Here is a 25,564-nt window from a genome sequence, read left to right as displayed (position 1 = left end):
TTAAGTAGCATCAGTCATAATAATAACAATATAGTATGCTGTGCCTCATATAACTGGCATCTGTCATAGTAGTAATAATACTACTCATTGAATAGTAATTGTGCATTTAATCTGAAGCATGTTTCTACCTCTGCTCAATTAGCTGTGATTGAAGAGTTTTTCTTGTATACTGCTGTCATCATGGTGACATGCCACTCACAGTGAACCTAAAGACACCATTAGCCTAAAGACACCATTAGCTTCTCAATGTTCTCTGTATGTTTGGCTCCGCCCAGCGACGGCTGGCGGAGGGTATATTTTCGGTCGTGTGTGTTAGGTTTCACTAACTATGTGTTCTTTTTCATTTGAGTGTTGAAGCAAATGAAAGAAACAGTATTATCCGTCACATAGCAGGATTATACAAAAACTACCAGAGCGATTGGAACATCCCACAAAACAGTTTTCTACTAAATGCACTCTGATATCATATGAAAAAAGACAGTGACAGTCAAACCGTGCTGCTTTCTTATCTATTAATTTTCATCAACTTACACATTAATGCGCGGAAACCTGTGCTCTGAGAACTCTTTCTAGGTTTTACTTCTTTTGCTATTACGTATTGACAGGCGTTAGTCTCATGAATTTTTATCTCAGGTTCGTGCAGCGAGGAAGATGACGATTTTTCTTTAGAGAAACATTTCCGTTATCAATGTTGCTCTCTGTTCCGGGGGTATTGCTGCATTCGTCTGGTATTCCACTATGCGTCGGCTGGTGGAAGCCGGGGAATTTCACTTGCCTAGTCTCTGTGGCTCTCCATGGTGATCGTGGGCCGAAACATCTCCGAAGAGCCATCCAGCGGTCCCTCCGGTCACCATGGAGGCAGAGGCTCTAGGCTGTACTCCCTCGGAACTCCACAAAGCGTCGGCCCGTGGAGGCCAGGGACTATAATGTACAGCAGTCCCCCTGTGGCTCTCTTTGACGGTCTTAGTGGGCTGAGCTACCTCCGAGCGACTTCCCGATCGCGGCCCACTCTGATCGTCATAGAGGCAGGGGGCTAAATCGATGCCGTTCCTTCTTCCGGCACTCTGGGCCAAGCTGGCCCAGATGGGGGGAACATCTAGATTTCGCCTCCCCCTACTATCGCGCTTTCCACATGCTGTGGAAGGCAGGGGGCCCCCTGAACAGAGCACACCGCCAAAATGCATATGCTGTATTTGCTGCATCCACAATAAATGGGTCAATTTTGACTTAAGTGATCTCGACTGAATTATATCTCAGGATTACACAAAAACTACCAGAACGATTTTCCTAAAAAATCGATGGAGGGGTGAAGCATAATACAACTTATTCCCCTCTACCCCTCCCAGAGGCATGGACACTGGGTTAGTGCCCTACCCCTCCCAGAGGCATGGAGACTGGGTTAGTGCCCTACCCCTCCCAGAGGTATGGACACTGGGTTAGTGCCGTCTACCCCTCCCAGAGGCATGGACACGTTGCTAGTGCCCCTCTACCCCTCCCAGAGCCATGGACACTGGGCTTGTGCCCTACCCCTCCCAGAGGCATGGACACTGGGCTAGTGCCCTACCCCTCCCAGAGGCATGGAGACTGGGCTAGTGCCCCTCTACCCCTCCCAGAGGCATGGACACTGGGTTAGTGCCCTACCCCTCCCAGAGGCATGGACACTGGGAGGGTGTCTGTCCTTTTTACCCCCCAGAGGAATACTGGACTGAATTTCTGTATATAGTTTTGTAACTTATGTTTTCTGTTATTGTCTATAATGGCTGATTGAAAAAAATACACAAGTACACAAGTATGTTCAGTTGTGTTCATACATGACCACCTCTTATAAACACCACAATCAGTTACACCACCAAAAAGCTTACTCTTCAATGGTGCAAGTGTGCTATATTTACCGAGGAGTGAGTTTAACCATTTCAACTCGATAACACCAAGAAAATGCATTAATGCGCGGAGCCCTGTGCTCTCTGAGCACCCTTTCTAGTTTTATTTCTTTTGCAAAAGGTAGTATCAGATGGATTGGTCTCTGTCAATCATTTAGAAATGTCTAAAACATTATGAAACATAACGGAGAGGGAATACTTCATTATGTTCCAAGAAAGGGTTTTGTTGGTGGACCATTCAGGATGTGCAGTATATGATGTAATTCCGGATGTGCAGTATATGATGTCATTCAGGATGTGCATTTGAAGAAGCAGTATATGACGGTTGCTGTTGAGTTCAGTTGGAGGTGAGCATGCATTATGAATATGAACCACCGTCCTAACACAGCTGAGAACCCTGAGCCCAACAGGACTGTCTGCTTGAATCATTGAGCCCAGGTCTTTCGATGGGTTGAGTGGCTTATAACTCTCCTGGGGCCAGTTGCACAAAACATCTTAAGTTTTCCCCGTATGACCCTTAGTTTAAGGGAATTACTTAAGGATGTTGCACAGAATCCCTTACAAGGTTTCCTTAGCTAAGGAGAAACTTTAAGGATTTTCATACTGTACAAGGAAAGGGATTTTAAGGAAGTAAAATTGTAGTTTCCATGGTGACCATTGGTTTGCTTGCACGTGACCGGCTATCTGTCACAACACTACACTGGAACGTCCTGCGACGCTCTGAGGAAAAAAATGGACTGTCGATCAAATCTGTAATGAAACATCAGTTGCTCCTCACTAAGAGTGTCTAGTGAGTTCTCCCTGTCGCAGAACACTCTTCTTAGGATGCAATTTCCATCGTTTATGTTCATAAACACAGCCATGTGACTTAGCTAAGGTTGGGGTAGAGGTCCCTTACGTTTTTCCCTTATTTTGCTTGCTAAGGTTTTTTGTGCAACACCTTAATGGACTTTAAGGGACTCCTTAAGTATTAGACCGAGATAAGTAGAAAACCTTAAATACTTGAGGGACATCTTAAGGAAACCATTAGGGGAATACTTAAGGGTGTTTGTGCAACAGATTATATTTTAAGGAAACCTTAAGTCAGAACTTAAGGGAAATATTACTTAAAGGTATGATATGTTATATGTGGATTATTTCCCCCATCTAGTGTCTAAAGATAAGAACTGCAACAACACAACGTATTGGTTGCCAGGTTCGTTACAACATGCAAATCGGGTCAAGCGAGCAGACAATTTTCCTTGTGTGTGACTGCAACGATGTCAAGTGATGAATCTTTCAGGGTAACATTAACTTTAGAGTAATGAATTCACTTTACAACACTATAATTGTTGGCATTGGGTCACGATCAGTGCGCTCATACAGTATCTACAGAAGGACATGATGATATCATAAGTAACGTTATAGCAGAGGAGTTGGACAGACCCGCCTTACCAAAAACAGACTCAATACTCTGCTAATCAAACTAGCTAACGTTAGCAAAAACAAACATGCACCTTCCTGACACACAACAACATCTAACGTAATGTTAGTGGTCTATCACCACTAGCAGTGTTTGCTAGCAAACGATTGCTAGCTAGCCAAGTTACATGCCACAAAATGCCAGAGAATGCACAGTCACTGAGCTTTTGAGATTCGTATCGCACGGTTCGCCGGGGCTCAGGCAGAGAAGCAGGACGACGAAACTCTGCCATTTTACCAAACATTTAGCTGAAAAGAGTGAGCGGAAGTGGACAGAAAAGCTGCCGTTTTATAGTCGCACACACACTTGATGCTAACCAACATCTAGAATGCTGCTAATTCATGGAAGTATAACGTTAGCTGGCTAGTGCTAATCTCACAGTGGTGAAGCTAAAATAGTACCTGGCAACCCAGCGCGCAGTACCAACGCTGTAATACTATTGGCTGGTATGATATCAACAGTGTCAATGTCAGTCCGTCAAAATTTCATAATATAAAAATTCCAGACAAAATATAATTTTTTATGGAAAATAAATACTTTTACTCTGTAGCCTTCGCAAAGCCTTATGGATGTATTATTTTTGAAAAAATGTTTATTTTAATCTACATATAACATTATACCTTTAAGGTGTTTTGTGCAACTGGCCCCAGGTCCTCATTCTGGGTACTCTAGAACTGTGCCCTGGTCCTCAGTCTGGGTAGATCTGGGTCCTGGTCCTTAGTCTGGGTACTCTAGAACTGAGTCCTGGTCCTCAGTCTGGGTAGATCTGGGTCCTGGTCCTCAGTCTGGGTGGATCTGGGTCTCTGCCCCTCCTTACTCTGACCACCTGTCAACGACCCAGACGGTAGAGGTAGAGGAGGGGAGGAGGAAGCAAAGGGGAGGAGGAGGAAGCAGGAGGAAACAGAGGGGAGGAGGATGAAGCAGGAGGAAACAGAGGGGAGGAGGAGGAAGCAGGAGGAAGTAGAGTGGAGGAGGAGGAAGCAGAGAAGGAGAGGAGGAAGCAGTGGAGAAGTGGAGGAAGCAGAGGAGGAGGAAGCAGAGGAGAGGAGGAGGAAGAAAAGGAGGAGGAAGCACAGGAGAGGAGGAGGAAGCAGGAGGAAGAAGAGGGGAGGAGGAGGAAGCAGAGGGGAGGTGTGTGTGTGTGTGTGTGTGTGTGTGTGTGTGTGTGTGTGTGTGTGTGTGAGAGTATACATGATCAAAGACATGATGTGTAAATTTGGTGTTCCCAGGCCATCAATTTAACATAAAAAGATACATATGTATAAATATAATATTAAATCACTCAACTCTTACCCTTCTTTTGACCCAGAAATATTTGTGTTGCAAAGTATTTATGGAGCTATTAAGCTCTAAAAATGTCATTCAGCATACTGTAACTGTCCCAAAAATTAATGAATAAAGTGATATAAAAATGTAGAAATCCATCCTAAAAACATGAACCTACAGTATGGCTTAATTATGTTAGTTTTGCAACAATTAATAGAAAAATGGGCGACCTACTGTATCTAAAAAATATTTGAAAAGTTGAATAACTTTTGTCCCGGCTTTTGCACTTCATCAATTTCATTCAGTGTAACAAAGGTAAAAAGCTATTTTAAAGCATATCACATGATGGTAATTATGTGATAGTGTTTGGTATCTCAAAGAAGACTACTTGAAGACCCTCTATTAATGTCATGAGGTGAGAAAATCTCTCTGAAATGTTTCATGATTTCACCTTTTCACCTTGTAACTGGAACAAAAATACATGCCCTTCAGTCCAAACAGAAATCATACTTTTAATGTTAATATTTCATAAAAACTTGTTGTTATACCACATTTTCACTAGTTTACAACATTTCATCATGTAATTCATATTTACTTGTATGAATACTTTAATATTGTCATTTTAAACTATTTCATGGCATTTTACAGTATTTCAAGGCACATTGGGCCTCATTCACTAATATCTTTCTAAGTTCTGTTCTTAAATTTCTTCCTAAGAACGTTTCTAAAGAAAGCTCCCGTCTGATTCATGACGTGTTTGTAAACCGCTGGATGACTTCGTACCTGCCTTATCATAAGGATGAATCCCATGGTTTCACAAGTTGAAAGCGTGTGGCTGCTCACCCGAATTAGCATAGGTTAATTCCCCGCTAGCTCCATATAAGGACATGCAACTACTGGGTCGTGCGCAGATGTCTCTTCTCTGAATGAATACCGGTCATCTGCGCCCGCGACTCGCCGACTTTTCAATAGCATAATGGTTTAGATGGGGTCGTGTCAGGTGCGTTGGCGAGTCAGGTCGAATCCAGTGTGGGCAATCAAAATCAGATTTTAATTTTGCCAAATAGGCTTCCTACTACGAGGAATTTGCCTTGGTGTATAAACATAGCGAGGCAGAACTTTGCAAAATGTCAAAGTGATAGAATGCAATATAATATAGCCTACAGTCTACAGCTGTCAACGCGGCATGCCCAAACAAAAATCTAAAGGCCGGACTCCACCTGTCATATTTAGCAGCGTCAGTAAAATGCATGGGATAATATTAGCCTTCTCGTTCAGTGAACGCTGTATCCGGAGAAGGGCACACAGTTGGACCCGGTGCATCGGGGATATTATTGGATTATTGTAAAATAATGAAAACCGTTATTATAAGATAAATTATACAAATATTATAGTATTGCAATCCTACAGTATAATGTTATACAACTGTAGATTTGAAGTAAACACAATCACAAATCAAAATTTAAATGAACGTGTCTTTCACATGAATAGTCCGTAGCCTACTTAAGACCAGTGGTGTCTGGTGGGTTCTAGAACCAGGTAAGCCAGGACCAATGAAGCACGCAAACGCAGTGCGCACACATTTTTTGGGGGTGCGCTTTCAAAGCATGCCCTGATGGGAGGTTTCACAGCACCAGAAGGGCGCTGAGCAGTGGCATTTTTATGTAAAAACAAACAGGACAACTACAGTAGCCTAGGCTACTTATGTTTTTTTTTTTTACATCAACAAAGGCCAATAATTTGAGAGCGAGCGAATAAGAGGGCAATATTTAGGCCGAAACAACCAAGCTTTTAGGGACACACTAAATAAACTACAGAGCCATTATATGACAACAATGGCCAAGCACCACGAAGAGGAATGACAGGATGATAAAATTCACCCCCTTAGGGCACAGCACTCAATAGCCTACTCCCCTACTTCACTAATCAGTGTTTAGGCTACTAGGCTTATTAGCCCACCGCTCCAGGAAGCAAAGTTCACGCTCTTGAGTGCTGATTAAACTAGGCAAAGCAAAACGCACAGCCATAACAACTGGTAATTAATCACAAAAACCAACCTTATATCGTAACCCAAACTCGTTTAATCCACTTCATTTTGGAATCAACTTTCAACAAATACACAAGATCTCCGTTGTCCATGTTTGTTGATGCTGCCAGTAGCTAGATAGCTAAAGTGGGTAACGTGATTGACAGGTGATGTGAATGACGAGACAAGTTTTGATTGGATAAACCATCCCAATGTTAAAATGTCAATGGGAATTCCAATGTAAGCACTTCAAGAACTGTCTTACCCTACGCCCACTTTTAAGCCTTTTGACAAATCACAGATTAGGTTACATTTCGACTGATGACGACATTATTCGCGGGTTTGTATATGTGGGCTAATTTGATTGGTTGATTTTTCATTTGGTCTTGACTTCCGTAAGCCAGAATCCTTATGCCTGGCCTACAATGTTAAGTGACAGACGAGCTAGTAAGACTACTGTCAACGGACCTTAACGTGGACTGTATTTTCATGAGGACTGTAGGGGGTGACGGAGCACTACCAAAACGCTAAACACGGATGAAAATGAAGCGATATGAAGTGATACAAGACGCATTTAAGTAAAAAACAGTCTGAAAGTCAATTTTCGTGCCTTCTTTCACTGAAAAAAAATCAAGTTTTATTTGGATTTGTATGGGTAAGCCAGGCTTACCCTGGCTTATAGGTTTAATTAATAAACTTTAATACAAGTTTATTTGTATAGCACATTTCAGCAACAAGGCAATTCAAAGTGCTTTACAAGGGACATGAAAAGCATCAAGACAAAGTGTAAGAAACACATTATAATAGGACATATTAAACGAAATGTAAAAAAAACACATTATAAAAGGACATTTAAAACAAAATGCAGGAGAAAAAATACAAGAATAAAAGTTACAGTATGTAGAAATTAATAATTAGTTGATTTAATAAAAAGCAGCGGCAAAAAGAAGTCTTCAGTCTTGATTTAAAAGAACTGAGAGTTGCAGCAGACCTGCAGTTTTCTGGAAGTTTGTTCCAGATATGTGGAGCATAAAAACTGAATGCTGCTTCTCCATGTTTTGTTTTAACTCTGGGGACAGAAAGCAGACCCGTGCCAGACGACCTGAGAGGTCTGGATGGTTCATAACGTAGCAGCAGATCAGAAATATATTTTGGCCCTAAACCATTCAGTGCTTTATAAACCAACAGCAGTCAATTCTTTGACAGACAGGAAGCCAGTGTAAAGATCTCAGAACTTGGTGTGGTGTTGAAAATAAAATAATATCATTTTTTCAGGATGGTTATATTTCTGCCAGTCTACGCATGAATATATAAACTTGTGATTATAGAAAATTGGCATATAATTAAATTTTTCGTGAAAAACAAACAAAAAAAACACTCATACATAAGGGCACAGGTGACACTCTAATGAACATAAAAATCCTTTTAGGGAAGTGTAATTTCAGTTTTATTTTTTTGAAAACATTATACATCATTGCCCCATATATATATATATATATATATATATATATATAGAGAGAGAGAGAGAGAGAGAGGTGAGAGAGAGGAAGGAAGAGAGAGAGAGAGGAAGAGAGTGGGAGAGAGATAGAGGGAGAGAGGAATGGAGAGACTGATAAGGAGAGAGAGGGAGAGAGGCTAATATTAATTATTCCTGACCCTGACAGTTGGTGGTATCCAGAGACAGGAAGCTCAAATGGTTGAACCTTCTCTCTCTGTTTGATTTTCTTCTTCCTTTCTTGTCTCCCTGTTTGGGAGATGACAGGCAGAGAGGAGGGGGGTGGGTGGATGTGCTGTTCCTCTTCATTGCCCTGCCTCTTCACTCACCCAAGAGCTCTCTGTGGATTACTGATGGGGGACATCACACATACACACACACACACACCCACACACACACACACACACACACACACACACACACACAACATTCTACGTAATGCTAGTATGGAAATATGACTATACGATTAGGTTTAATCTATGATTATACCGCGGTTATCACAACTATGAAGGAATATGTATTTAATACATTAAATCAACTTGTATGTGGCGCCACCCTTCTCTGTACAAGGAAACAGATAACTTTCATCAATAGTCTAATTTATCAATCTCTGTCTGAAAGAGGTCTTGACTCAATGACCTAAAAGATGACCTAAAAGTGACCTAAAGATCATGTGAGGATGCTATGACGTGATCAAAGCTTAATAATATTTATTGAAGTTATTATATATCAATTATCACAATAAATTGAAAACACAATTCAATAATAGATGGAAAAACAAATGTGGCAGTATGAAAACACAGCAGAATGAAATGATGTCATAGATCATCACAGCCTGTCCTAAATTCTCTAAGCTTAAGGGGAGACACGGTAGGTGAAAACATCGTTTTTCAACGCCCTGGTCAAATTTGAGATTTTGTGCTAGTTTGCTTCCATAACATGTCTTCTTTCATACTAGTGGAAATAAAACATCAAAAATACGCATTTAGATGTTTATTTTACTTCATTTAGTCCGTTTGCGTCTGTAGATTCTTCCGAAAATCACCAAAAGTTAGCCTTCTTTCGAAACGAGCCGAACCGCGGGTGTTATTTGGACCCGGTCATGTGATATATCATTAGAAAGATCTGGCTCTCGCCAGAAGTGGATTGTTTGAAGAGTTTGTGGAAATTCGACTCACAACTCACAGATATCTTAAAGAGGCGGTAGCTTTTTAGCAATTGTGGGTGAGCTCTGACCGTCCACTCACTTGGGATCAAAAAAGAAACCAGAGATCCTCTTAAGAGTCTGAAATCACCAAATATCCCTGTTATGGTTTCAACATGATATTACACCAACATGCATCATCAACTGATTCATGATTTTAGCTTCAGACTGATACCAAACATCGCTAGGTTGACTTAGCAGCCCAGAATCAGTTATTTGCAAAATACAGTAACACTTGGTTAAAAGTGCAATGCATCAATGCCCATGCTTTATTCCAAGGGCTCATTCTCATTGTGGTTGCATCACATAGTTGGGAGAAAGTTATTTTATTTTATTAATGACAAAAAGAGACAGAATGTAAATCCCTGCTGGGAGAGATCCTGTGGGAATGCTGGTGCAGGAGGTGTTTTATTGCTCGGGGGGAGGGAGAAGGACCATTGTGAGCAGAGGAAGAGTTAATAATTCCCCCAAATCCCATTTCAAGGGACCAGAGCAGGATGCCCCTGGCTTGAGCCTGGAGGCCTGCAGATCTTTATCAGGCACCGCTTGAGATCACCAACAAAAGACATTCTGTCTCTTTTTATTGAAGTTATACTAATCAATTATCAAAATAAAATGAAAACACAATTCAATAATAGATAGAAAGACAAATGTGGCAATATGACAACACAGCAGAATGAAATGAATGATGTCATAGATTATCACAGCCTGTCCTAAATTCTCTAAGATTAAAAAACAATATACTGTAGCATCACCACACCACAGAAGAATGTTGAATGTGTCAGTCCCACAGTATGGTCTGTATAATATGTGTCATGTCCATAATCTGCTACACACACACACACATAAAAGCGCACGCGCACACACACATACACACACACACCACTGAAATGTCTGCAAAACCCACTGTATGAGTAAGGCCAAGATTTTGTATCTCTGCTTACAGTACATCAGAAGGCAGCGTTAAGAGCGTATTTACACTAGACTCATGACAATAATCTCTCATCTTTGAAATAACTAGGTCAATCACACAGTTGATATAACACTAGAGTACCATCTGGCATCTTGTAGCTGACAGCATAAAATCCACCGAATCAACAAACTGAACTACTAGTAGTATAAACACACACAAGATTTAGACAAGTTAGCATGGCAATCTAAAGACCGGTTGAGGACTGTGATATTATATGAATTATTCAACACAAACCCAGACGTTCTAGCTGTGTAATAGGAGGGATTCGAACCACTAACCTTCCATATCTCTGATACTGTTTTTCCTACGTACCCAAGTTCATGCAGACTCATCCTAACACCCTCACACCCATGTTGGATGTACTATTAGCAGTTTGTCTGGGTAGCAATGCTAAAAAGTTCTAAACACAGAAGCAGTTAATTAAACCAATTAAGCTGAAGAAACAGGATCCAAAAACCTCGTCCAGATCTGACGATGTGTAAGACGTCTGTGGTGAGAGTTATCCCAAGAAGAACTATAAGCGTAGGCCCCACTCCAAAACATTCCCCTCTACTTCCATGGGGTGTAGTTGTAGCCTGATATCAAACAGAGTTGTCAACTTGTTACACACCGTTGAGATCTTCAGTCTGACGTTGCTTCCCCTCTAACCGATTTCCATGGCAGAGGGAGATTCGATTTTCCCTAACCAATCACTAGAGACCAACGTGTCTGCCTGAATCTAACGTCATTGCTGATGCGTAGCCATGCGTAACAGTAGAGGAACTACAACACCTAGTCTCCCCATACAGCAGAGGAACTACAACACCTAGCTGGAGATCTTCACCTCCGAAAGTCTGGAGACATCTCCATGGAAAACCATCGCTAGAACAGTCCGGATAAACAACGCTACCAATCAGAGCCACTGCCTACATCTCCAATAGAGTGAAAGACCTGTCTTACCAGAAATGATGTCCTCCAAACCAACTGGAGTGGAGAATCAAAACTAAACAAAACATTCACCGCCCCATTAGGAAAGGCCGCACTAAAGACGCTGGATTGGTTCTGCAATGCAGTTTTTTTGTTCAATCTCTCAGATTGTTTCCAGCCTCTTTTAACGAAGAAACCTGAGTCTTCCGTCGTAGACAGACTCTCCTTCTCTCCTCCTCACTCAGACTACAGATGGCTCAGTGTGAACTGATCTGGTACATGTTAATTACCAAGCATTCATGTGTGTGTGTGTGTGTGTGTGTATGTGTAATACTGTATATAGTATGTGTGTGTGTGTGTGTGTGTGTGTGTGTGTGTCTGTGATACTGTATATAGTATGTGTGTGTGTGTGGGTGTGTGTGTATGTATGTGTGATACTGTATATAGTATGTGTGTGTGCCTCAGGGTAAGAGAGAGAGAAAAATTGGAAGGTGTGCCTCTATATAGTATGTGTGTGTGCGTGTGTGTGTGTGCTCCTACGTGTGTGAATGGGAGCTGTCAGATGTGCCGGAGTGCGAGAGTGGATGTCAGGGGTGTAAATTGGATCTGGGGAGAGAAAAAGGTGCACACACACACACACACACTAATTTCGGCACATGCATCACAAATGCATTTCGGCATTCATCATTATTTTAGTAGCTGCGATCTTTTCGTAGCTAATAAAAAAATCTACACCTGCTTCTGACTGCGTATAGGGCTTGTGTAAATACCCAATGTGCATCAATAGTGCCTGCCATTATTTAGAAATCACAATTTTAATTCGTATTGTGCACTGTTAAGTTTACAATACGCAGATGTCTTTGAAACACGTAATTTAAACATGACAAATTATTAGAAATATAACACTTTAAGCTAAATTAATCGATAATTAGCATGTTTAAGCTTTATTATTTATTTATTTATTTATTACTTCATAAAAAATGTGCATGTGTTGTTAAAATCCCTTTCACAACCTCCACCTTCGCCTCAACACCAAAAAGACCAAATGCATCCTATTTGACCGCTAGAACAACAAGTCCAGTCCCCCCAAGATCCTCTGTGCTGACGACTCCGAACTGGAGTTTGTCAAAACCTACAAATACTTAGGGCTCTGGTTGGACTCTTCCCTTTCATTCAGCACTCACATACATCATCTACAGACTAAAGTGAAAGCCAGACTGGCATTTCTTTCCAGTAATAGAGCCTCGTTCACGCACTCCGCCAAACTCACCCTTGTTAAAATCACTGTTCTGCCCATCCTGGATTACGGTGATATCATTTACAAAATGGCCTCAAAGACATCTCTCCATAAACTGGATATCCTCTACCACTCAGCCATCTGCTTTGGAGCAGTGCACTCTTCAACACCCATCACTGCAATCTGTACAAACTGGTCGACTGGCCCTCCCTTCACACGCGCCGACTCCGACACTGGTTCCAGTTTATTTAAGGTCTTTGCAAGACCCCACCTTATCTCTCTTCCCTTCTTCACCTTTCCCATGGCACCTACCGCCAACGTTCAAGCAGCTTCATCAAACTCACCATCCCAGACAGCAAGTCACTCTTCGGGCGAAACTCCTTCCACTTTTCAGCAGCTCATGATTGGAACTCTTTCCAAGACACCCTCAAACTCACAACCCTTACTTCCCAGTCCACCTTCAAGGAGATACTCAACAAACTCCTTGTAGACCCTGTATGCTCCTGCTGACCCCCCAGCTTTACATATACACACACACTCACTCACTCACTCACTCACTCACTCACTCACTCACTCACTCACTCACTCACTCACTCACTCACTCATACATTTACACACTCATACACACACAGTCACCCTCCCCCTTCCCCCAAACTGTCCCTTTATTTATTTTACCCTGTCCTGTCCTCGTGTATCTCCCCTGTCTGTACTCTGTACACATGTTTTTTTTATATACTCGTTGAATACTTGGTTTGTTTGTACATAAGCCTATCTGTACACTCGTATATTTGTACACAACCCATTTGTATATTTGTTGTACAGTTGTCCTAAGTGTTACTCCAGTTTGTGCATTTGTTATGTGTTTTATTCTGGTTGGGGCCCCACACCAGGCCATCATTGTAAATAAGAAGTTGTTCTTAATTGATTCTGCCTGGTTAAATAAAGGTAAAATAAAAATAAAAAAAATAAAAAATCAACTTGATGCATGTATTTTCTGCATGTTATATACTAATAATAATAAGTAGATGCACACTGAAAAACGCACAAAATATGAAACTATAATAATAAAGAATAAAGATTTGGATAACAAGAGTGTGAGACCCAGCTCTCACACTAATAAATCACAAAAAGGTAGTAAGCCATTGAAGTGGTCATAGCCTACAGCATGTTGCTTACTGAAACACCCTGGTGTTGTCAATTCCAATGAAATCTATCATAGTATAAAAGGCCTTCAGTCTCACACAATGGTAACAATGAATGATCTTGCACTGCTACACAATTTTTTGCAGGGTGCCATATGGAGGGAGCGCAATTTTAGGGATCGGGCAGATATGTGGGCTGAGAGTGATGAATTAGTCGTTTTCGACAACCTAGGCCAATTCTGTTGCATTTATGCAAGATTTTGGAACCTAGTCTGACAAGGCCAACAAAAAGAAGCTATGGCATCCCTGCAAATTTACAGGTGCTGTCTGTCCTTGGATTTTGAACCACTGGAACATTTCAAAGGGAGATTGGCGACAGGTCTGGCATATCCCAGCCATCAATGAGCCGCATCCTACCTGCTGTGCTAAACGGGATAATTAAATTAATGCCAGGTAATATACTCTTCCCCTTTCAGTGCATAACGACAGGTGGAGGTGAAGCAGGGGTTCTCTGATATTGCCAACCTGCCCAGTGTCATAGGTGCATTAGATTCAGTGTTGGGCTCGTTACTCAAAAAATGTAATATATTACTTATTACTCATTACCCTTTTTAAAAGTAATATCGTTACTTTACTTATTACTCCCAACCAAAAGTAACTAGTTACTTATGTAATATATTACTTTCCATATTGACTACCTTTTGCAGCGTGCTCATCACGGTCCGGTTCTCTTTCCACCAACTTCATGTTGCTGTGTTGGCGTAGCAAATGTTTCAGGAGATTTGAGGTGGTGTTTCTGGCCCAAGAAAGAGTCTTAGTAGAACTTACACACAGTTTACACTTGACGACAACATTCTTGTTGTCTTTCAGTTCCAGGAAATCGAAATAGTGTGCGTATTTCCAGCCATGGAATGTTAACGTCGTCATGTTCAAATAGCTCCGCTCGCTCGCTGCTTGCCTGGTTATAATGTGACGGGACGTGATATGAGCGGAACGTTCTTCAATCTGAAATCAAAACTTTATTTCACCCTTTGTAAAACGAAAATAAATAAACAGAGCAGGCCTATGACAAAAGTAATGCAGTAGCGAGCTTTCTGGGGGCAAGTAACTGTAATATTATTACTGAAATGTGATTAGTAACTCGCTACACCCCTCGTTACTGGAAAAAGTAATATTATTACTGTAGCGCGTTACTAGTAACGCGTTACTGCCCAACACTGATTAGATTGCACACACACATGCATCAAGGCTCGATCGGCTGATGCGTTTGCCTACGTAAACATGAAAAATTTCCATTCCGTAAGTGTTCAGCTTATACGTGATGCTAAGTGTGTGTTGCTGAACGTTGTGGCTCGATGGCCTGTTGGGACACACAACAGTTTTATCCTGCATAACAGCGCAGTTGGCATGCGTTTGGAGGCTGGAGCTGTGAGAGACGGATGGCTTATCGGTAAAAGTATAGCCTGCCTATACAATTGCATGTGTTTTTAATATATAGACACCTAACCCTCTCTATACATAGGAGACAGGGGTTATCCCCTGAAGCTGTGGCTGATGATCCCACTGGGCAACCCATGGTCTGCGCCATGTCAGCACTCTGCAGGCTGATAGGTGCCAAAGTGTGTCCTTATATGGTGATCATTGTCTATTCATGGTCCTTATATGGTGATCATTGTCTATTCATGGGCGGGGATTTATGCAAATTGCTGAGTAGCGGGAGCGTGCTGTCAATTGACGATTGATTGGCATTCATGAACATACACACGTGCCTACGATCAAATCTGAGTTTCCCGCGGCGTTGATGAATCCGGTGTGGGATTTTAGAAGCGTGGCTTTTTATGTGCAAATCTATACACAGATTTACTAACGTTTCATGAATGAGACCCATAGAGAGCTAGAGGGAGATAGACACCGCATGTCAGAACAGAAGAAACCATGTTGTTACTAATGGCTGCCCCGGGATGCATATGCATATGACTGAAACAAGCAGATGAACAAGAAGAGAGGTGAGGGATGAGGGGGTGGATGAAGGTGAGGGATGAGGGGGTGGATGAAAGTGAGGGATGAGGGGGTGGATGAAGGTGAGGGATTAGGGGTTGGATGAAGGTGCATGGATGAGGGGGTGGATGAAGGTGAGGGATGAGGGGGTGGATGAAGGTGAGGGATGAGGGGGTGGATGAAAGTGAGGGATGAGGGGGTGGATGAATGTGAGGGATGAGGGAGTTGATGAAGGTGAGGGATGAGGGGGTGGATGAATGTGAGGGATGAGGGGTTGGATGAAGGTGAGGGATGAGGGGGTGGATGAAGGTGAGGGATGAGGGGGTGGATGAAAGTGAGGGATGAGGGGGTGGATGAAGGTGAGGGATGAGGGGGTGGATGAATGTGAGGGATGAGGGGGTGGATGAAAGTGAGGGATGAGGGGGTGGATGAAAGTGAGGGATGAGGGGGTGGATGGAGGTGAGGGATGAGGGGGTGGATGAAGGTGAGGGATGAGGGGGTGGATGGAGGTGAGGGATGAGGGGGTGGATGAAGGTGAGGGATGAGGGGGTGGATGAAGGTGACGGATGAGGGGTTGGATGAAGTTGAGGGATGAGGGGTTGGATGATGTTGAGGGGTGAGGTGGTGAATGAAGGTGCACGGATGGGGGGGTGGATGAAGGTTGACATCATTCCAGTGACATGGAGAGCATCTTTAGTCAGGGAGATCTGTTCAAGGGCAGGACACACTGCATTACCTTGTAAACATGGAAATGAATTTGATTATTCAATAATAGTCATTATGTTATTAATGTTTTTGAATATTCAGTAGTAGTTATAATGGTATTAATGTATTTGAATATGCAGTTATAGTTAAAACGTTATTAATGTATTTGAATATTAAGTAATAGTTATTATGTTATTAATATATTTGAATATTCACTAATAGTTATAAGGTTATTAATATATTTGAATATTCAGTACTAGTTATAACGTTATTAATGTATTTGAATATTCAGTACTAGTTATTATGTTATTAATGTATTTGAATATTAAGTACTAGTTATTATGTTATTAATATATTTGAATATTCACTAATAGTTATAAGGTTATTAATATATTTGAATATTCAGTACTAGTTATAACGTTATTAATGTATTTGAATATTCAGTACTAGTTATTATGTAATTAATGTATTTTAATATTCAGTAATAGTTATAAGGTTATTAATATATTTGAATATTCAGTACTAGTTATAACGTTATTAATGTATTTGAATATTCAGTAAGTTATTATGTTATTAATGTATTTGAATATTCAGTAATAGTTATAACTTTATTAATTTCATGAAATAAACTGTTGGTACGAGTTGAAAATCTGTGATCGTGATCTGTCTGCTTTTCTCCTTTTTTCTTTCTCTTTTTCTTCCCCCTCTCTCTCTCCCTCTCTGTCTCCCTCCCCCTCTCTCTTTCTCTCTCCTCTGTTTCTCTACCCCCTCTCTCTCTCTCCCTCTCTCTCCCCCTTTCTCTCTCCTCTGTTTCTCTCCCCCCTCTCTCTCTCCCTCTCTTTCCCCCTCTCTCTCTCCCTCTCTCTTTCTCTTTCTCTCTCTCCCTCTCTCTTTCTCTCTCCCTCTCTCTCTCTCTTTCTCTCTCTCTGAATCAGTGCATCTGTTTTCTGACAGAGACCAGTGCATCTTAAAGTGTTTATCAGCTGAGAGGGAAAACATGTGTGTGTGTGTGTGTGTGTGTGTAGGTGTGTGTGTGTGTGTATTTCACTCCCTGCTTCCTCCACTCACACTTCAAAGGGTACAACACTCAGACACCACAACGCCCCCATGCTTTCAAGGCTACCTGTGTGTGTGTGTGTGTGTGTGTGTGTGTGTGTGTGTGTATTGTAGAGAAACAGGGTCTGTTGAACCCTGTGAAGCCTGGATCCAGAGGCAAAGCAGGAGGGGATGAAAGCAGGGGCTGTTGAGAGGGAGAGAGCAGATGTCATAGTCACGAATGCACAGCAGGACCACTCCATCTTTACCCGGTCTCTTACCTCTTGCGTGTGTGGTAAAGGATGACACAGACGCACATAGTGTTTTACTTGAATATAGATTTAGACCTACAGTAGCTGACCATTCATTCATTCATTCATTCATGCATTCATTCATGACATAACACTTGGATTCCACTTACTAGAGTTGGCTCACTTAGTTTGGTCAAATCTACAGGGTTTAAGAGCGTGTGTGAAATGCTAGTACCTCATAATATGATGTGCAGTCATATTATTGAACCTCATTCCTGAACGCAGTTAAGAAGAAGTTAAGAAGACATCCGGAGGGAAATCCGAGGTGATTGCGTTCACATCAATTCTACAGACATCCTAGGCTTGAATAATAATCATAATCATAAATACGAGGATATTTGTGTCATTTCCAATTACGTTTCACATTCATGATTCTACAAGGCATTGCGGTGTCCTAAAATAAATAAAAGCACTACACAAACACTGCAAATGGCAGTGAATTAATAAATAAGCACTAAACTCAGTCGCTATACTCAGACTCAGCACAACAGCACCTTATATTCCATAGTCGTCAGAATGGACACATCTACATTCTGTAAATACTGTAAAAATTTGAATATCCATAACTAAAATATATAATATGGTCCTACATAATATAGATATAGGGCCTATCAAGATCCATAAGTAGCCTACTCATGCATTTAACTAAACTGTAGGCTACAATTCAATCTGCTCTCAGCACATCCCATCCCTTTCATGTAGGCTATATATTTTGCATATTGTACTAAAAGTCCATAAGTCTATGGAAGGGAGACACAGTTTCTTACAGAAAACTCGAGCAGACAGCCACACTCAGGGGTCAACATCATAATTAGAAACAGCTAACAGGATCAGGTTAAACCACGACATTTCTCTGAAAAACAGCTATTTTCCTCAATCCCCCCTAGATTATACGTGAACACGCAAAATCATAATGATCAAGAGAAATGTTGACTTCCCACAACCTAAACCTGAACAGCCATTATGCAGAAAGAAAAAGAAGCAAACCTGGAAACATGCCTAAGCTACAGTAAAACAGGTTGCTGTCTAAACAATAACATAATCACACCTTCCTCTAGCATGATCACAATTCTAAAGCAAAGCACAAATATTTATCTTATCAGATCACTTCATGTATTGCTGTGTGAATTTCTGCTGTGAAATGAAAATTACTCCAAATTCGAGCGTCCCCGACCTGGTAAACCTTTTTAACAAACTACACTTCACAATACCCCTGTCTCCGTTTTAATGAGTATATCTCAAGTGCAACCTGGAGTTTTATTCACAGTATGACAATGACCCACACCCTTTACAATCACTGGCATCGACTTCCTGTCCCTGACCAGCAAGCTGTGAATGGAGGATGAAAAGGTTATTGTGTGGTGTGAAAGTTCAAATGTCCCGTCTTGGTCGAAGAAAACTGCGACAGCATTATGCATTCCACTCTCTGATTGAGAGCATGTCTCTTCTCTCTCTCTCTCTCTCTCTCTCTCTCTCTCTCTCTCTCTCTCTCTCTCTCTCTCTCAGATCATATATAGAGGTTATTATTATATTTTTATAGAAGAGCCACTGTCGACTCCAGACCTGACCTTTGGAAGGTTCGTTCTAAACTGCCTACGGTCCTAGCACCCATTCTCTCTAGCCCTGTAGCAACGCTACAGTCATTCAAGCAGTGGGAGCAAATTGGAACATTACTGTGTAATTCTCCATATTTGCTTTCTTAACCCCCGAGTAGGCCCCCACCCCTAAGCCGTGTGGATCTTTAGCTCAAGGGCTCTGCTCGAACAACAGCTGCCATGACTGTCCCTGATTTTGGGGTGCTACGCTATCCTACCACGATGTTGTTAGTCTGGAGTGTTTGTCTCTACAAGCTATCCAATCTATTGGTGTACGTTTACTTTGAGGCTTAATCAGCTTAATCTGTGTCAGGTGTCGCGACCACCTTACATCATGTCGATGACTGAAAACCGCTGGTGTTCAGGTTTCAGGGCACTGAAAATGGTGGATGCGTCTGCCACTAGGGGCGCTATCTTATCCACATACTCATTGGCCACTCTGTACACACACACAGAGGCGCCATTCACCTGAAGGTTTCAACACAGGCCACGCTGGGCTGTTGGAGGCCCTGTGAGTTTTCTTCAGAAACCCTCTCTCTCCTCAAGGATTTTAAGGAGGGACTTGATCCCCTAGACCGTGCGTGAGGAGAGTGGATACTGACGAGTACATGGAGGAGGCCTGCCTGTGAAGGCGACTGGTTCCATTTTCAGAAGCCCATCATCATTTTTGTCTTTTGCCCAGATTGGCAACTCTGCAAGGTTAGGTTTGTTTACCTGACTCAGACTCCATTTGACTTTCCCTTGTTGGAAATGAAGGGATGAATTGATTTTTGTCAACACATCAAGACCCAGTAGGGGTTATCCTACCGGTCCCACCCACACAGAGGTCGTGAGAGACACAGGTCCCAATTCCAGCAGGAATGGTCTGGTTTTTCTCACCCAAATAGGCTCCCCCCCCCTGCACCATGCATGCCTTGCTTTCGCTCTCTCATTTTGATATCTGTTCTCTCCAGACAGCGCTGAGAAGTGACTGTAGCCACCCCCCCCCTCGTATCAAGGAGGAACTCTATGTTTTTATGTTTTGGCGTCCGTTCAAGGTGGTTGTTACATACAGGCCTTCTGGCTTTTGTAACAGGGCGGCCTAGGACGCGGAGCGGTGGCATCTACTGATAATGGGGAGCCGTGTATGAAGTTGGAACAGCTGTTCTCTCCTCTGTTTACAGTTCTTTCTCCAGTGGCCTCTGCTTACACATCTAGCTTCCGTATGCAACAATAAACATAAACACAAAATCAGTCCCGATCTTTCACGGGCCCTTTAAGGCAAATTCGGTCCCGTGTCCCACACAGGTTTACCTTAAAGCACTGAAATGAAAAAAGCATTCTGTCCCATTTTGGTTCACATAATTGGTCATAGTGTTATAGTCATAGTTCTGTCCTATTCAATGATGTATGCCAAAAAAATAACAAAATTCTTCTTTTGTTGTAATCTTATATCAAAGTATATAATTTCTTACTTCCTGGAAAACGGTAGGTCACGTGCAATGACGACAACAGGTACCTTAGATTTTAGGCCAATAATCTCACGACATCCAACCGTCAATCAACGCTATCCTTCTATGGAATCTGTCTAAAGTTCTTAAAATCCGTCCACTTGTCAATGTTCCAATCAAATTCCTCTAAACATATGTCCCACCCTCATAGCTTGTTTGCGTCAGAAATATGTCAAACTACGGAAGTTAGATGATCTCAAACGTCCGTTTCAGTGCGACTTTTAAGACTAAAAAAACACAACCATGCCCCATATTATACGTGGACGGCACCCCCCCGATCTCTCACGGGTCTACTCTAGGGAAAACTATGGTCCCCAGATGTCACAAAACATACATATAGAGATAGATACAGTATAAGACAAAAGAATGCACGCACCTTTACAGATACCATGGCATTATAAACATAAGACATGTAGCTACATACATTCACATTCACCACTGGTTTGTTTTACGTGTTGAGAGACTATGTGTTGTATACTGAGATTTACTGATTAGTTTTTATGATCGGGATACCGAACCCACTCACCCAGTTGGGTCTGATTCTCTGTCCGGGGTCGTTCAGGTCACAGCTGCACTGCCAGGCGTCTCCCGCAGCTGTAGCTGTCTGCTTTGGCTGACGACCAGTCTGGTGCCGGGTCATGGCACCAAATGTTGACTTTCATTGTCTTTTATTATTGTCCTTATTCAGCTCTGCGTTGTGTTTTGATTTCAATAAAAGACGGCACCCAATCTCTCACAAATACCACACAGTCCAGTGTCCCTTTTCCAGGTGTATTCCAAATTAATCTCTCCAACACGGGATTTGAGCGACAACTAAAAGCTGTTTAATTACAGAAGGTTTAGCATACAAACGACGATGGCATCTAGTCTAATGTCAGCTTGCCTGTCTGTATGGCTGTCTGGCCCAAATCAAAACATCTGAGCTTTAGCAGGGTTCTTATGGTTCGGGGGCGTTCCACCCCCCCACCCCCCCTTCCCCGATCAGACTGGTCTGGACTGGTCTGGTCTCCCCTGCAGCCCACGGCCTCGTAGTAGATAACCGGCCGATGGTTCGGCGCCCAGGTCTCTATCTCTAACCACAACAATTGCTGTTGTCCACAGAATGTACCAACCATGTAATGTCACCCTTATCTCATACGTCTATGGAAGGGAGACACAGTTTCTTACAGAAAACTCGAGCAGACAGCCACACTCAGGGGTCAACATCATAATTAGAAACAGCTAACAGGATCAGGTTAAACCACGACATTTCTCTAAAAACAGCGATTTTCCTCACTGGGTATCAGACTCAAGCTGCCAGCAAAATACCTTGAATCCGAATGACGACGACTTGCGTTTTTTTCAGAATTTACTGCCTCATGCCCAGAGTAATATCTTTTCTTTTTACCGGTTGATTCCATTCAGCTGTTTCTTCCTGGCACCTGCTACTGTATGAGCCAGTAAAGTATCATCAGACGTTTGGTAGATGAAGTGAAGCCTCCATGCTCATCTCTCTCCATATGGCTGTATTTAGCGCCAGCTTCGACCCATCCACTCTGACAGAACCACCTCTACTTTGTAAGGTAGAACCACTTCTACTTTGTAAAGTAGAACCACCTCTTCTTTGTAAGGTAGAACCACTTCTACTTTGTACTGTAAGGTAGAACCACTTCTTCTTTGTAAGGTAGAACCACTTCTTCTTTGTAAGGTAGAACCACTTCTATTTTGTAAGGTAGAACCACTTCTACTTTGTAAGGTAGAACCACTTCTACTTTGTAAGGCGGTGTTCACACTAGACTCTTTTTTTTTAATCAGTAAAACGATCATATAAAATAACAGCAAGAACACACAAAAAACAGATAAAAGTCGTTCATTCAAAGGCCCCTCATATAGAGCTCAGACACTTGCCCAACATTCTTTTTCAGTTTAGTTTGCCACTCCATGGTCACCAGTGTGTCAGGGCAACTTGAGTTGCTGGCAATATTGCCCAAAGAAGTTAGCTGTGTATCATGGCCTTTACTTAGGGCCCATTTGAGAGGACTTTTGAAAACAGGTCAAACTAGAGAAAGAAGAAATAGAGGTGAACGTGCGTGTGTGTGTGTGTGTGTGTGTGTGTGTGTGTGTGAGTGAGTGAGTGAGTATATGTGTATTTATACATTGTATCTTTCTGAGAGATGGAGTGAGAGAGAGGGAGAGAGAGAGAGAGAAGGGGTCTCCCCCACTGTGTCTGGTCTCCCTCAGGAGGTCCCTCCCTGGGTGATTGATCACTTGTTTTTCTCCTCCTCCTACATCCTCCTTTCCCCTCTCCACTCTCTCCTCCTTTCCCCTCTCCACTCTCTCCTCCTTTCCCCTCTCCACTCTCTCCTCCTTTCCCCTCTCCACTCTCTCCTCCTTTCCCCTCTCCACTCTCTCCTCCTTTCTCAATCTCCACCTGCTTTTCTCGGCTACGTTGATGTGAGTGACAGAAAGCCAGTGTAATTGCAGGGTAACACATGTTAAATCACATATTTATTATAAACACACACACACACACAGCCGTTTGAATTAACAGCAACTGATGACAAAGCAACCAAACAGATCAGGCAAAATAAGAAGTATTATTTATAATTGGTCTTGGTCTAAAGTTACCTCCAGTAAAATCAGTTGACGTCAACAACGGGGGCTTTAATGCCATATCTCTGCCTAGCCCACATTCTCCCAGCTATCACTAAGCCCCCCCCTTCCCCCCCGGCCATTCCGAGGCCCTATACCGTTTCCATGGCAACAGTGAACAGCGACGCACGCGCCCCAGGTGAGAGGGTGTCTCCCCCGACGGTGACGGCACCAGACGGCCGGAGCTGCTCAGAATGCCGATGTCCCCGAGTTGCGGCGCGTCCGTGGGCGGCGGGCGGCTCCAGCGTCTGGAGGTCACGTTACTGTGTCTGATCAGAGCGGTCCGACAGGGGGTCCGACTGTCCCCTCCTTTTTTGCTTCTTTCACACGCTGATTTTTTTTTGGGGGGGGGGGGGTCACTCTGAAATATTAGCGACACGTTTGGATGTATAGTATGGTTCTGCGGTCCGCTGTTTTTTTCATCCCCGGGTTATTAGGACAAACGGTGCGTGTGTGTGTGTGCGTGCGTGCGCCATCCTGTCCTCGCTCCCATTCTCTACCGTGTCAAACAGCAATATGCAAGACGTTTCTTTTTTTGTGCAAGCATGTTGATTGGTTCTCGCATACCGATTAATGCACACTGGGGGGGGGGGGGGGGCACCTGAGCATGTACGTGCCCCTATAGTACTGTTGCTTCAGCCAGGATAGTGGTGTTGTAAAATGGCGTCAGGGATTCAAGCCTATCTGAAGGTTGAATTAACGGGAAAAAGGAATAACTTTTCAGTGCCTGGAGGGAGGGGGAAGGGGGGGCGAGAGCGACTCCCACCATACGGAAATGTCTGCTGCGTCCTCCCAGACCCTGGTTCAGCAGCTGGCCAAAACGACTAAGCTCACTTGAGATTTGGGTCTGGGTTCCTAGACTAAACTGTTTTCTTCTATTAATACTCTATCCCTCTTTCTGTCTCTCCCTCTCTCTCTCTCTCCCTCCATCTCTCTATCTCTTTCTCTCTCTCTCTCTCTCTCTCTCTCTCTCTCTCCCTCCCTCTCTCTCTCTCTCTCTCCCTCCCTCTCTCTCTCTCTCTCCCTCCCTCTCTCTCTCTCTCTCTCTCTCTCTCTCCCTCCCTCTCTCTCTCTCTCTCTCTCCCTCTCTCTCTCCCTCTCTCTCCGTCTCTTCACTTGCTTTCTCTCAATCTGTTGTGTGTGTGTATAGGAACTGTTTACGGCGGAGTGTAAGTTTAAGGAGTCGGTGTTTGAGAACTACTATGTGATCTACTCGTCGATGCTCTACCGGCAGCAGGAGTCGGGCCGGGCCTGGTTCCTGGGCTTAAACAAGGAGGGGCAGGCCATGAAGGGCAACCGCGTGAAGAAGACCAAACCAGCCGCTCACTTCCTACCCAAACCTATAGAAGGTAACACACACACACACACACACACATACACACACACATATACACACACACATGCACACACACACACGCATACTCACACATACACACACACACACATACTGTACAGTACACACACACACATACACATATACACACACGCATGCATGCAACAAATATACACATAGACCCAGGCACATCGACTCAGACTTCAATCGTCAAACCTCATAAGGTAACACATTACATTACATTGATTTAGCAGATGCTTTTATCCAAAGCGACTTACAATAATTGCATTTAACGTAGGTATCCAGTATATTACTACTCACTAGAACTCACATGTGCGTCTCCTTTCTAAACAAGTGACTAAGAGCATAGTCTAGGGCTAAAGCCAAAGTGCATGAGTAGCAAAATATACGCACACACACACACACACACACACACACACACACACACACACACACACACACACACACACACAAACACAGCCTGGCGTGTGACTGTCCACTGCATCCTCCCTCCCTGCAGTCGCGATGTACCGGGAGCCGTCGCTGCACGACGTGGGGGAGGCGGCGCCCAAGACCGCCGTGGCCCCGCCCTGCAAGAGCACAGCCAGCCAACCAGTGGTCATGAATGGGGGCAAGCCAATCAACAAGCCCGACAAGGAGACATAACCTTCCCCCCTCCTCCCCCCGCCCCCGGCACAATAAGAGACCAGAGACTCCGCCCACTGCACCCAAACTTTCATTCTCCCCCAAGCTTTCTCTTTCTCTCTCCTCCTCTCTCCCTCCATCTCTCTCTCTCTTTCTCTCTCCCCCTATCTCTCCCCTTCTCTCTTTCTCTCTCCCCCTCTCTCTCCCTTTCTCTTGCTTTGGTTGATTTG

General features: G+C 43.0%; 1 protein-coding gene across 1 annotated transcript in view; it reads left to right on the top strand.

Annotated features, from left to right (window-relative positions):
- LOC311315936 (fibroblast growth factor 14-like) overlaps nucleotides 1-25,355 on the top strand; it is a gene marked incomplete at both ends in the record, with an annotated part of 74,091 nt that extends 48,736 nt beyond the window's left edge. Inside the window, 2 exons of the mRNA XM_084446660.1 lie at nucleotides 24,507-24,705; nucleotides 25,210-25,355. Of these exons, the coding sequence (XP_084302786.1) occupies nucleotides 24,507-24,705; nucleotides 25,210-25,355 (345 nt within the window). The remainder of the gene's footprint in view (nucleotides 1-24,506; nucleotides 24,706-25,209) is intronic.
- Between the last annotated feature and the right edge of the window lie 209 nt (nucleotides 25,356-25,564).

The sequence above is a fragment of the Borostomias antarcticus genome (genome assembly GCF_949987555.1).
Source record: "Borostomias antarcticus genome assembly, chromosome: 12".
Taxonomy (NCBI): domain Eukaryota; kingdom Metazoa; phylum Chordata; class Actinopteri; order Stomiiformes; family Stomiidae; genus Borostomias; species Borostomias antarcticus.
This window is presented reverse-complemented; position numbering and strand designations above follow the sequence as displayed.